The 12463-nt window shown below is 38.6% G+C and overlaps 2 protein-coding genes across 2 annotated transcripts; both read left to right on the top strand.

Moving 5' to 3' along the window:
- Positions 1-1157: 1157 nt before the first annotated feature.
- LOC138874990 (uncharacterized) lies at positions 1158-2417 on the top strand. The gene has a single exon (XM_070153793.1). The coding sequence runs from the start codon at positions 1158-1160 to the stop codon at positions 2415-2417; it is 1260 nt and encodes a 419-aa protein (XP_070009894.1).
- Positions 2418-3469: 1052 nt separating this feature from the next.
- Positions 3470-4456, top strand: LOC138874989 (uncharacterized). The gene has a single exon (XM_070153792.1). It carries the CDS (start codon positions 3470-3472, stop codon positions 4454-4456), a length of 987 nt encoding a protein of 328 aa, XP_070009893.1.
- Positions 4457-12463: the final 8007 nt, after the last annotated feature.

The raw sequence follows: 12463 nt of genomic DNA, 5'->3' as shown, positions 1-12463 counted from the left end.
AATGAGCAGCATTTTCACAATGAGTCAACTGCCCATTGGGTCCAAAAGGCATTCAAAAATAATGTAGTTCAAGTCAATACTTCATGTCAAGATATTCCTTCACAGGACACCAAAGTTGAACAACAATTAGCAAACAACAAAGAAAATGAATTTGTTGAAGATACAAATTTTGAGAAATTCATGTCCAATGAAAAAGAAAAATGGGCAGGAGGGAGATTATGGCTCAACCAAACAGAGGAAGACCTAGCAAATGGTCAGATTCCAGATACAATGCATAGTGATGAAGAATTTGGAGGAAATGAAGTGGAAGATGAGGATCAAAGTTTTAATTGTAATGCCAATGCAATCAATATTCAAAGCATTAGTGAATGCACAAATGTAGCAACAGAAAAGACAAAAGAGGGGAACATTAATATTATAGATCCAGGAGGGACTTCACATAATGCTGTTAGTAATGTCTTGAAAGAAGCTGAAAATGCAGACAAGAAACAAGACAAGAATGCAGACAAGAACCGAGCTATGACAGTGCAGGTTTATGCAAGAAGTACTGTTCCATTGAGCACCATGCAGGATGTAGCAGGAAGTAACGTTCCATTGAACAATACAATGTTGTTGACCAATGAACATGCTGCAAAAGATGCTGAACTTATCAACCAGGCAGAGGATATTGTTACATCAAAAGAAGAAGTAGAAGCACATGATCAAGTTAACCACGCAGAACTTAAAGGTGGAGACATAGATGAGGAATCCACTGCATAAAATTTCCTTAATGTTGCCAAGCAGGGAGATCTGTCGCCAAGGCTTATTGAACTAGTAAAATCTGCAGCAAAGGGAAAAAAGAAACAGTCAAAAGAGACTTCTACTGTCCTAGTTAGTGGAGTACAAACAAGGAGAACATTGTCCAAATTCCAAAACATTTAATGGATGCCATTATATGGAATGTCAGGTCAGTAAACACAATGCAAGCATTTGAAAGGCTGATTACAATGCACAGAAAACATCATTTTGAGTTCATAGAAATCCTTGAGCCTATGCAACAGTCTCACAAAATGGAGAGGTATAGAGCAAGAATTGGTTTGGCACAGGCTGTGGTGAATGTGTCAAACAAGATTTGGGCTTTTATTGATGAAATTTTTTAGGTTACTATTTTATATAACATGACTCAACAACTGACTTTGAGATTAATGCACTCTGAAACACATGTTGAGCTCATCATTACACTAGTCTATGCCAAATGTGATCGCACTGAAAGAATAGAACTATGGGATATGTTGTATGCAATGGCATCAGATATGACAGTACCTTGGCTAGTTGGAGACGACTTTAATGTGATATGGGATGAGGAAGAGAAATATGGGGGATTGCCAGTTTTCCTCATTGAAGTAAATGACTTCAGACACTGCATCAATACCTACAACTTGACAGACTTGGGTTTTAAAGGAAGCATATTTACATGGTGGAATGGAAGATCCGAGGAGGACTGCATTTTTAAAAGATTGGACAGATGTTTTGGCAATAATGAATTGCAACAGACCTTTCCGGGATTGGAGATAACTCACCTATCCAAAATCGGGTCTGATCATTGCCCAATGCTGCTGAAATGTGATATAGAAACTCCTCCAATTAAGAAGTCATTCAGATTTCTTAACTTCTGGACAAAGCATGAAACCTTCAAAGATGTAGTAAAGGAGAATTGGAATGCTGATTTTAGTGCTAACCCTTTCTGCATTTTTAACTACAAGTTAAAGAAGCTTAAACAAGCACTCTCTACCTGGAGCAGAGCTACATATGGGGATATATTCCAGAAGATTGCAAACCTTGAGGAGGTGGTCTTGGTTCATGAAAGACAATTTGAAGTCAATCCTACACAGATGAATAGACAAAGATTACAACAGGTCCAAACTGAAATGATTAAATATCTTGCATTAGAAGAAGAATTCTGGAGACAAAAATCAGGCATGTTATGGTTCAAAGATGGCGATAGAAACACTAAATTCTTCCATGCTCAAGTTAATGGGAGAAGGAAGAGACTGAAATTATCAAGGATCCAGAATAGCCTTGGTAACTGGATTGAAGAAGATCACTTAATAGCAGAAGAAGCAGTAAAGTTCTACAAGGATCAATTTACAGAGAGTGCAGTTCTAAATGATTTTGATATTCTAAATCATGTACCTTCAATGGTAGATAGTGATCAACATGAAAGACTGATGGCTTTGCCTTCCAATGAAGAAGTGAAGAGAGAAATTATGGGGTTGAATGGTGACTCAGCTGGTGGACCGGATGGATTCACTGGAGCCTTTTACCAAACATGCTGGGAAATTATTAAAGAAGATGTAGTCCGCATGGTCAAGGCTTTCTTTTGCGGTCATCAGTTGCCAAAGAGTGTGACAAACAAAAACCTGGTTTTATTACCATAGAAAAAAGAAGTTATGACCTTTGCGGACATGAGACCAATCAGTCTTAGTAACTTTGCTAACAAGATTTTCTCTAGGATTATTCATGAGAGATTGGTTGAATTATTACCAAACATAATCTCAGAGGAACAGACAGGTTTTGTGAAGGACAGAAGCATAGTTGAGAACGTGCTGCTAACTCAAGAAATCATTAAGGATATCAAGTTGAGAACAAAAGCAGGTCCAAACGTTGTGATTAAGCTTGATATGACACAAAAGCTTACGATAGGCTTTCATGGCTATTCCTGACCAAAATACTAAGGAAAATGGGATTTCCTGAAGCTTTTATTGGCTTGATATTTGATTTGACTGGGAACAATTGGTACTCTATTCTTATAAATGGTCAGCCTAATGGATTCTTCAAATCATCAAGGGGAGTTAAACAGGGTGACCATTTGTCACCAACTCTATTCATTCTAGCAGCAGATACACTTTCTCGGGGATTGAATTCACTACACACTAACCTGTATTTCTGTGGATTTGGAATGCCAAAATGGAGCCCAAAAATAAATCATCTATCATACGCTGATGATACGATCATTTTTTGCTCATCTGATGAAACTTCATTGAGACTTGTCATGGAAGTTTTGCAAGCTTATAAATCATCATCTGGTCAACTGGTGAACAAAGCCAAATCAGCCATATACCTGCATCATTTAACGGATAATGAGGTGATTAACAAGGTGGAAAGGATTACAGGCATAAGAAGACAAGGTTTCCCTATGACCTATCTCGAATGTCCTATTTTTTATGCAAGAAGAAGGGGAGACTATTACCAGGGATTAATTACCAAGGTTATGGACAAACTGCAGTCATGGAAAGGAAAACTCCTATCTGTAGGAGGCAGAGCGGTTTTGATCGCAAATGTCCTGCAGAGTATCCTAATTCATGTGTTATCAGCAGTTAATCCACCAAGTTATGTGATCAACAAATTACATAGCTTTTTTGCCAAGTTTTTCTGGAGCAGCAATGTGGGAGGCAGCACTAGACATTGGGCATCTTGAACTAACCTTTGTATGCCTTATGAGGAGGGCGGCATAGGTTTCAGGTCCCTACATGATGTATCCAAGGCACTGTTCTGCAAATTGTGGTGGAATTTCAGGACAAAGCCCAGTTTGTGGAGTGCATTTATTAGTCAAAAGTACTGCAAGAAACTGAATGCAGTAATTGTACCTTGGAAGGGTGGATCCCACACGTGGAGAAAAATGCTAGAATGTAGGGACTTGATTGAGCATCAAATCTACTGGAAACTGAGAATAGGATCAGCTCTATTCTGGTTCGACAATTGGACTAAGATGGGAGCCTTATATTTTCAAGTACCTGCAGAGTTTGGTATCGATGAGGATATTCATAATGTCAATGATATGGTTGAAAATGGTATGTGGAATGTGGATAAAATATTTGAGAGCCTACCTAAAGATTTGGCACACCACATTGTGCAGAATATTAGACCACCAACTGAAAGTTCACAGTTAGATACTCCTTTCTGGATGCTTGAAACAAGGGGACATTTTATAGTAAAGTCTGCATGGGATTACGTGGGAAGAAGAGCCAACCCAAGATTAGCTTACAAGATGATATGGGTAAAAGGTTTACGTTTCAAGATATTCTTCTTCCTGTGGAAGGTGTGGAAAGCCAAACTGCCACTTGATGATTTCTTGCGTAAACTAGGATACTCTATGCCATCTAAATGTTGGTGCTGTGCTGATGCTAAGGAGGAGTCATTACTACATTTGTTCTTCACATCCAATGCAGCTAGAAGTGTATGGACTTACTTCCTGAGGAGAGCAGGAATTGAATTAGATGGGTTGTCATTACATCAAGCAATTACAAAGTGTTGGACCGCACCAGTTGTACCTAGATTGAAGCTAGTATTACAAGCTTTACCTGCATGCATTATATGGGAACTTTGGAAGAGAAGAAACAGTATGAAATATGGAGAAGTGGTGTTAGTGAGCAGAGTTATTTACCAGGTGTCGTCTACTGTGCAAGCACTTGTCTAACTGAAAAAGCCTGGACTACGTGTGCCTCAGAAGTGGCTGGACTTACTGACAATGATGGAGCAATACACACCTCGACTGAAATATGATAAAGTTTTATGGGAATTTCCTTCAAGTGGATGGATCAAAGTGAATTCGGATGAAGCATGTAGAGGGAACCCATAAAGGAATTCAATTGGTTTCTACATAAGGGATGAGGTAGGTGATTTGATATATGCAGAAGGAAGGGAGATTTCTGAAGGAACCAACAATGGATCAGAAGTGGTAGCTATTGTGGAGGCATTGAAAATGTGCAAAAATCTTAATTATTTCCAGATATGGCTGCAGACAGATTCTATGCTATTAAAGAACATTATAGAGGAATCATGGAAGCCTCCTTGGTATATTACTGAACATGTAGAGGAGATTTTATAATTGAAGGAACAAAGTATCATCAAGGTCACACACATATTCAGAGAAGGGAATACATTAGCAGACCACCTTGCCAATTATGCCCTAGATGAAGGAAATACTGAATGTCATGGTTTCTGGGATATGGACTTAAAAGGAAGGAGGATCATTAACGAAGATAAGATGAAATGTTCTTACATAAGAGTGAAGGTTGCAAGGAATTAGGAGGAAAAGGGTAAGGAACAAAGCCAAAAAGGAGATAATTATGGAGTGGAACAAAGGCAAAATGAGGAGGAGAAACGGACTGGACTTAACTGATCAGCAGGGTCGAATCCTATAGGAAGAGATCTTGATGATCTTATATTATACTAACATTTGGTGTTTCTGTGCAGGAAATGGTAATGTGGAAAAGACTTATCATGATTGTCAATTTCAATGGGTGGTATTAGTACATGGTACTCAATCCCTTGAAAGAGATATCATGATATGCACAAGCAGGGAACAAAGGAACAGAATGCCCAGCTCTTTTACATGGGGAAGTGAAGTTGGGTCTAATGCACAATTTGTGATACACCCTCAAGTATCACAATGCTTATGGCATTCACTTCGGCAACATTTTGACACAACATCTGATAAAGAACAAAAGCACTACAATAATCGAGCACAACAGGAATGGCTAAAGGCATTGGAAACACATCCAGCATGGGGTGCTCGCGTGACTTCATTTATACAACCGGCATGTTGCATAAGTGTCTACTTTCGAGGCTAATCTGGCCATTAAACAAAAACCAAAGCAGCGTTTCTTTTTGTGTAATGCACGCCTGTTTCAAAAAATACAATCGCAACTTATGTTTTGTGTACTACATGCCTATTTCATTGGATGGTATCCAAGACAGTTTAATTACGAGGAACACCTGGCCAGTAAACAAAAGCAGTGTTTATTGGCTTGGAGTTTTGCTGAGATTAATTACTTTACATATAAAGGAAATTCAATATTAAAGGAACATAGCTGGAAAAATGTGGGTGAAGACACGATGATTTCGAGAAAAGGTTTTAACAAGAAGCTAAAGGCATTGGAAACACAACAAGCATGTGGAGCACGCATGACTTCGAGAAAAGCTAGAAACAAAGACCAATGCAGTTTTTTGATTTTTAAATGCACACATGCTTCACCCAAGAAATGGAATGCACGCATGCTTCTAGCATTTTCAAATTAAAGAATGATTCTAGCTGGTTGGCCATCTATAGTTTGTTTAATGAAAGCATGCTTCAAAGGTTAAATGCATTGGACTTACAACCACCATGGTGGAGATCACGTGACATCGAGGAAATGCAAGGGTTACAACAAATACCATCGCAGCTTATTTGTTGTGTAATGAACGCCTGTTTCGTTGGCCCTTATGCACGCCTGTTTCTTTGGGAATATGCAGAGTTCCAGACCAAAACACGCCCGAGCACATGCTGAAGAGTTTGGACTCAATGCTGTGACAGAGAGAATTAGAGGAGCTTTGGGGAATGGGGCAACGCATGGTAATCTTCAGTTTGTAAGCACTAATGAAGGCCTGGGGTTTCGACACTGGATTAGCGTCTTTTACTGACAATGCTGCGATGGCATGGAGAAAAAAACAAAGGTTTCAAACAACCTGGGAATAAATTGTTGAGCAAAGTGGCTACGGATACAACACACGTTTTAAAAAAATGAACTGGGCTTCGTTTGGACTGAAAGACAGTGCGGAAATACTAATCAGTGGACTAGCTTTTAATTTGGCAATTTTTATTAGTAATAGGTTTAATTCATGGGCTACGCATGCTTCTCATGGGCTAATTTTATTATACAATGATTAGTAGTACTTGTCATATCAATTTTGAGTGATCTACTCAATTTTGAAAATAGGGTATATGTATTTTACAAAGTTTATGCTTTACATTTTGTAGGACGTCAAGACATTTGTATTTCTTTTTTATATATATAAAAAAAACTAGTCCTAGGCACTTGCCTAATGGATTGCCGGAAAAAAATGGGATTATTTATTTATTAAACTCAGAGTCGCCACTTGAAATAATTTATGGTGTCCCAAGTCACCGGTTCAAATCCCGAATCGAGGAAAAGATTGACTCTGTATTACAATCCGCGAACCAGAAATCCGGATAAGGAATTTTGTTAACCCGGGAGAAGGTGTTAGGCATTCCCAGATTCCGTGGTTCTAGCACGGTCGCTCAACTATTACAATTGGCTTATTATCTGGTATTTTAGCCTATGGTGCAATTTTAACTTTATAACCGCTTTTATTTATTTTTTAAAGAAAATTGCAACGTTATCAAAACACGTCTCGAACCACGTCACATAAATGCACCCGTGATCTTTGACATATTTTAACATCGTTGTGATTTGGATTTGGGTCACATAAATGCGCACCCGAATTTAGGAAAGTAATTTAAATTACGCGCCCAAAGCAACTACGCGTTCATCAATATTTTCTACATTCAAGATTCTGTGTGGAGCCAACAGATTAGGGAGGTGTATTGGGAAGGTGTAGGATTCGATACTAAAGGTTATTAAACTCATTTAAAGTAGACTAGCTATAGCTAGACCCAACTAAGCTTAGTAGAGTTCATTCTGTTATCATCCCAAACGAAAGACAACAAATTTCCTTATCGAAACAATTTCACCAAGAATTAATCCCAAGTCCAATTATCATTGTTTTAAAGTGAAAGCATATGACCCATTAATACTAAAGAATGAAATAACGTTATCATGAAAAAGGCTATGTACGAAGAGCAAAATGCAAATAGAGTGACACTGAATAAGAGGAATAACAATAAGAACCATCAGCCAATAATACGCAGGTGTTAAAAGAACAACAAGATAAAACACTGAGATATGGAAATCTCTAAGTCAAAAACAGAATATGGAGAAATCAGACCTTTAAACAGCTTGCTCGACAGTAACGCTTTCCAAAACAACTTACAGTTAATCGAGGGACAAGAAACCCGGTGATGGGAACTCGGCAAAATAGCAAACAACAACAAATGTTAAACAAAAATCACGAACTGTACTCGAACGACGACTCAGACTTCGAAACCAGTATCACCTCGAATCGATGCCGGAAGACTCGAAAACAGACAGAATTTTGGGGCGATTTTGGAACGTCTTCAGCTGAGTTTCAGTTCCGGTTTTGGTGCTGGATTGGGTTGGTTTCTGAGATTGTTTTTCCTGGTTGTGTTGCTGCGTTTTCCAGCAGAGCTTTTGGAGCTTTTGGCGTTATTTTTTGGAAGGAGATGAGTAGCGTTTTCGTGTATTTCTGAGTAGAGGTCGCTGGTTGGTGTTGTCACTCGCCGGTGATCAATTCCGGCGAAGCAACAGCTCGAGCGAAGGAGATGGCAGAAGGGTCGAAGTCAGCAACTGCGGCTTCTAGCTCTCTTTAGTGTATTTCAGGTGTTGGGGTTTTGTGTTTGGTTCCATGCTCTCTTGTTCAAGAAGAAGAAGACGCAGCCATGGGTGTGCGGCTAAGCTCTTGACTGCTTGGAGGAGATGAAAGGTCCCTCCATGTAGAAAAACGGTTGATGGTCTTTTCTTTATGTAGAGTCTAGGTTTTGGTATATTTTGTGTATTTTGTCAATTAGTCCCTAGGTCTTTTGTATATTAGCTACTTAGGATCTTTTTGTTTGTTTTTATTCCAAATAAGAGTCTAGAATGGTCCCTAGGCTTAATGCACTAATCCGAATTGGGCCAAGAACTGGGTTTTAAAACTCTTAAAATTGTGATCCAACACCTTAATTGACTCATTTTAAAATAAGATAAAAATACTACACAATGCAAAAGCTAACATGAAACTATTATATATTTTTTGTATTTTCAAAATTATATAAAGATAAAAATAAGGTACTATTTTGTATTTTTTTTTTTAAGAATTATTAAAGATACATACTAAAGTATTTTTTGTAATTTTCCATTTTTATGACGAAAATAAAGTAAAGAAGTCAAAAATAGTTGAAATAGCTATATTAGGCCTAAATTAAATATTTACGTGCTAAAATATTAAAAATCTTGGGGACGGTCAAAAATCACATGTCTACAGATTTATGAATAAAAGGGAAGGAAATAAATCAATTTGAATCCTTAACATTATGGAAAAAATTATAAAAAACCTTGTGCATGCTTGTATATGCATGTATATGCTATTTTTAAGGTATTTATGCATATAAACAATATAGGGAAAATTGGGTATCAATAGTGATTTGGTGTTTCGGCGTTGTTTTGAGTGTTCCAAGGAGTGCTACAAGTTTGAATTGTGTTACGGGACTTGTTGGCATGTTTGGTTGAGGTCCTGGAGGCTTCGGGTGGGTTTTGGATGCTTAACGGAAGTTGAACTTGGACTTAGGAAAATCTGAAGTTGGTTGAACCTGTCATAATCACACCTGCATGTATGGGACCGCAGGTGCGGTATCGTAGAAGCGGTTAGGCGACCGCAGGTGCGGTCTGAGGCAATGTTGAAATTGGTCGCAGATGCAGCCTAGGTACCGCAGAAGCGGCATCGCATCAGTGGATAAGAGGTCGAAGGTGCGAAAGTTTGGGCTTTAATGAAAAGTCGCAGGTGCGGTTCATTTGCCGCAGAAGCGGGACCGCAGGTGCGGTCCCATAGTCGCAGAAACGGATTTACTGGTAAGAAAAAGGGAAGAAACGAGGGTTTGAACTCAAAACTTGGAAAATGATTTGGAGCTCGGTTGAGGGCGATTTCTCGAGGGTTTTTGAAGGAGAGGCATTCGGTAACGTTTTCTATCTTGATTTTGATCCTAGAACTATAATATATTGTTGTTTCCTCTTCTAATTAAGGAAATTGGGGGTAAAAGTTTTGAAAATGAGAGAAGGTTTCCCCAATTGAAAATTCGGGTTTTGAGTCTGATTTTGACATCGGATTTTGGTGATTCTTATTCGAGTGTGTTCCTGAGTGATTGGGGGTTCTGAATTTGTAAATTTTATCCAATTCCAAGACGTGGGCCCCGGGGACTTTTTAGGCAATTTTCTTAATTTCGCGTGTTAGCTTCGAATTAATTAGTTGAATTAGTTACTTAAAGTTATATTTACATTATGCAACTATTTTGAATAGATTTGGGTCATTTGGAGTTGGGTACTCGTGGCAAGAACGTGATTTCGAGTTGATTGAGTTGGTTCGAGGTAAGTGGCTTGCCTAACCTTGTGTGGGGGAACTCCCCTTAGGATTTGATATTTTTGTTATAAGAGTGTCGTGTACGTGAGGTGACGAGTGCGTTCACGTGCGAATTGTTGAAAATCCCGTTTTCATTAAGCTAATACCTAAGTTTTCTTGTAATTTAGCAAATACTTGTACTTGAAGCCTCTTGTTTAGATTAGGAAAAGCATGCTTACAAGACTTAATTGTCTTACCTGCCTTAATTGCCTACTTGTACTCTATGTAGCATGTTAGAGTAGAAATTTCTTGTTTAATTCTTGAATAGAACTGTATATTCTTCTGAGATGGTTGTGTGTTTACTTTGGGGCTACGAGACAATATCCTGGGAGATTCACCTGCTTGTTTACTTTGGTACTACAGATCGGTATTCCGGTAGATCCCCCTGCACATTTATGATTGGGACTATGGGACAGCACCGGTAGATTCCCCGTACTGGATATTTACTTTGGGACTACGGATTGGTATTCTGGGAGTTTCCCTTGCACATTTATGATTTGGACTACGGGACGATATCCCAGGAGATCCTCTGGACTTTTATGTTTGGGACTACGGGACGATATCCCGGGAGATCCCTTGTTGCTATTTCTGTGTACTAAGTTAGATTTTTTGTGTGATCTTATTCGTTATAGACTGTTAGCACTTTAATTATATTGTCGTATTCTATACTGATTTGCCTTGTTTTTCATCTATAATTAGTAGGGCCCTGACCTTCCTCGTCACTACTCGACCGAGGTTAGGCTTGTCAGTTATTGAGTACCATGGCGGTGTACTCATGCTCTTTCCTGCATATGTTTTTCATGTGCAGATCCAGGTTCGTTGGCTCAGCCATCCTTCTTATGAGGCGAGGCAATCTTCATAGACTTCGAGGTATATCTTTTGCGTCCGCAGACCAAGGAGTCCCTCTCTATTCTTCTTCTAGCTTTAGCTCTCCTATATTTACTTTTGTTTAAACATTCTAGAGTTAGAACACCTTGTAGTTATTCCACAGCTTGTAAATTCATGAGATTCCGAGTTTTGGGAGTTGATTCAGTTTGAGAGTTTATATTTGTATATTCCAAGCGGCACCTTAAATGTTTTATTTATGTTTTATCCGAAGTTTTTGGCTAGTTCTATCTTTCGTTTTACTTTTCCTCAAATTGTTAGGCTTACCTAGTCGTAGAGACTAGGTGCCATCACGACAGTTCACGAAGGGCGAACTCAGGTCGTGACACAATAGTTCCCCATTACCAAACCTGGTATTGGTAAATAACCTCATATAAGTTAGAACCTTATTCCAAACCTTCACGACACTATTAATGATGCAAGAAACATGTCAAAATCAAACTAATCACCCAACCATCAAGTCATGGAGTTTCCTTCTCCACCAAGAACCAACACCAAGCTCTAAGTTGATCAACGACATTCTTATCTAGACATACCTCATCCCGGTCCAATCACACTAATTCTAGGTCCAATGATCTTATCTCGTCCAATACAAGCTATTCGACTGATGAAAAACATCAAATGTCACCTAATCACATGGGTTGCAATCCGTGCCCAGCAAGCACAACTCGAATATAACTGAATATGTAAAGAGAAACACATAAGAGAACTATACAACAAGCATAACTCCCCATTAGTACCATATTATGAATCTATTCCACAAGGGAGAATCAAAACACACAAATCAATCAAAAATTATCTCATCCTAACACAACCCCACCGCAGCACACAACACGGTTCAAACATATCGATCCACATAAATACACGAGGATCCCATCCTCAACTTAAAATCACAAGTAAGATAAAAATCCCATCAACCGAAAAACTTTCACTAACTCGACCCCGTAGAAAAAAAATCACAACACACAAGGAACTCCCCATGCTTGCAGAGCACCTCTACCGCAAGTCGTGGCAAACCTGTTGCAAACTCAAATCCAAATTATACCATATTAAGTAACAGAAGGCCAACCCTACTCTTATGACCCCTAATAGTAACCAAACAAAAAAGATAGGCACGGTCTACCACAATAGGATCCCCCAATGGGTGTAGGTATATAAACAAAGGTACTCATGAATCACGAGGAATATCCAATCCTAAAGCAAAATGGGACAACACATACAAATAGTAGGACCCGGATTAAATAAAACAGATCCATCTCTATGAAAAACCGGAACAATACTTGTAATTACATCATCTAGTTCAGCTGCCTCAGTCCCTACTTGTTTGATTATATGAGCCGTGAACTGTATTAGAAATCAAGTTTAGGCTATGTGCTTATTCAGTTGAGACTAATGAGGCTATTTCTGTTGTTTTGAGTTATCTTCTCTAACTGTAATCATATACTCAGTCATGATTCTTCATTTGCATATAATATCTCTATCTATGTTCATCATTCATTGTTACATCATGTTATCATTGTTTAGGATG

This window comes from Nicotiana sylvestris, chromosome 8 (genome assembly GCF_000393655.2).
Source record: "Nicotiana sylvestris chromosome 8, ASM39365v2, whole genome shotgun sequence".
Classification (NCBI taxonomy): Eukaryota; Viridiplantae; Streptophyta; class Magnoliopsida; order Solanales; family Solanaceae; genus Nicotiana; species Nicotiana sylvestris.
Note: the sequence above shows the minus strand (reverse complement) of the source record. Positions and strands in the feature narration are given on the sequence as shown.

Excerpts from the sequence above, each read along its gene's own strand:
- LOC138874990 (XM_070153793.1), top strand. The coding sequence starts at position 1,158 with ATGACTCAACAACTGACTTTGAGATTAATGCACTCTGAAACACATGTT.
- LOC138874989 (XM_070153792.1), top strand. The coding sequence starts at position 3,470 with ATGCCTTATGAGGAGGGCGGCATAGGTTTCAGGTCCCTACATGATGTA.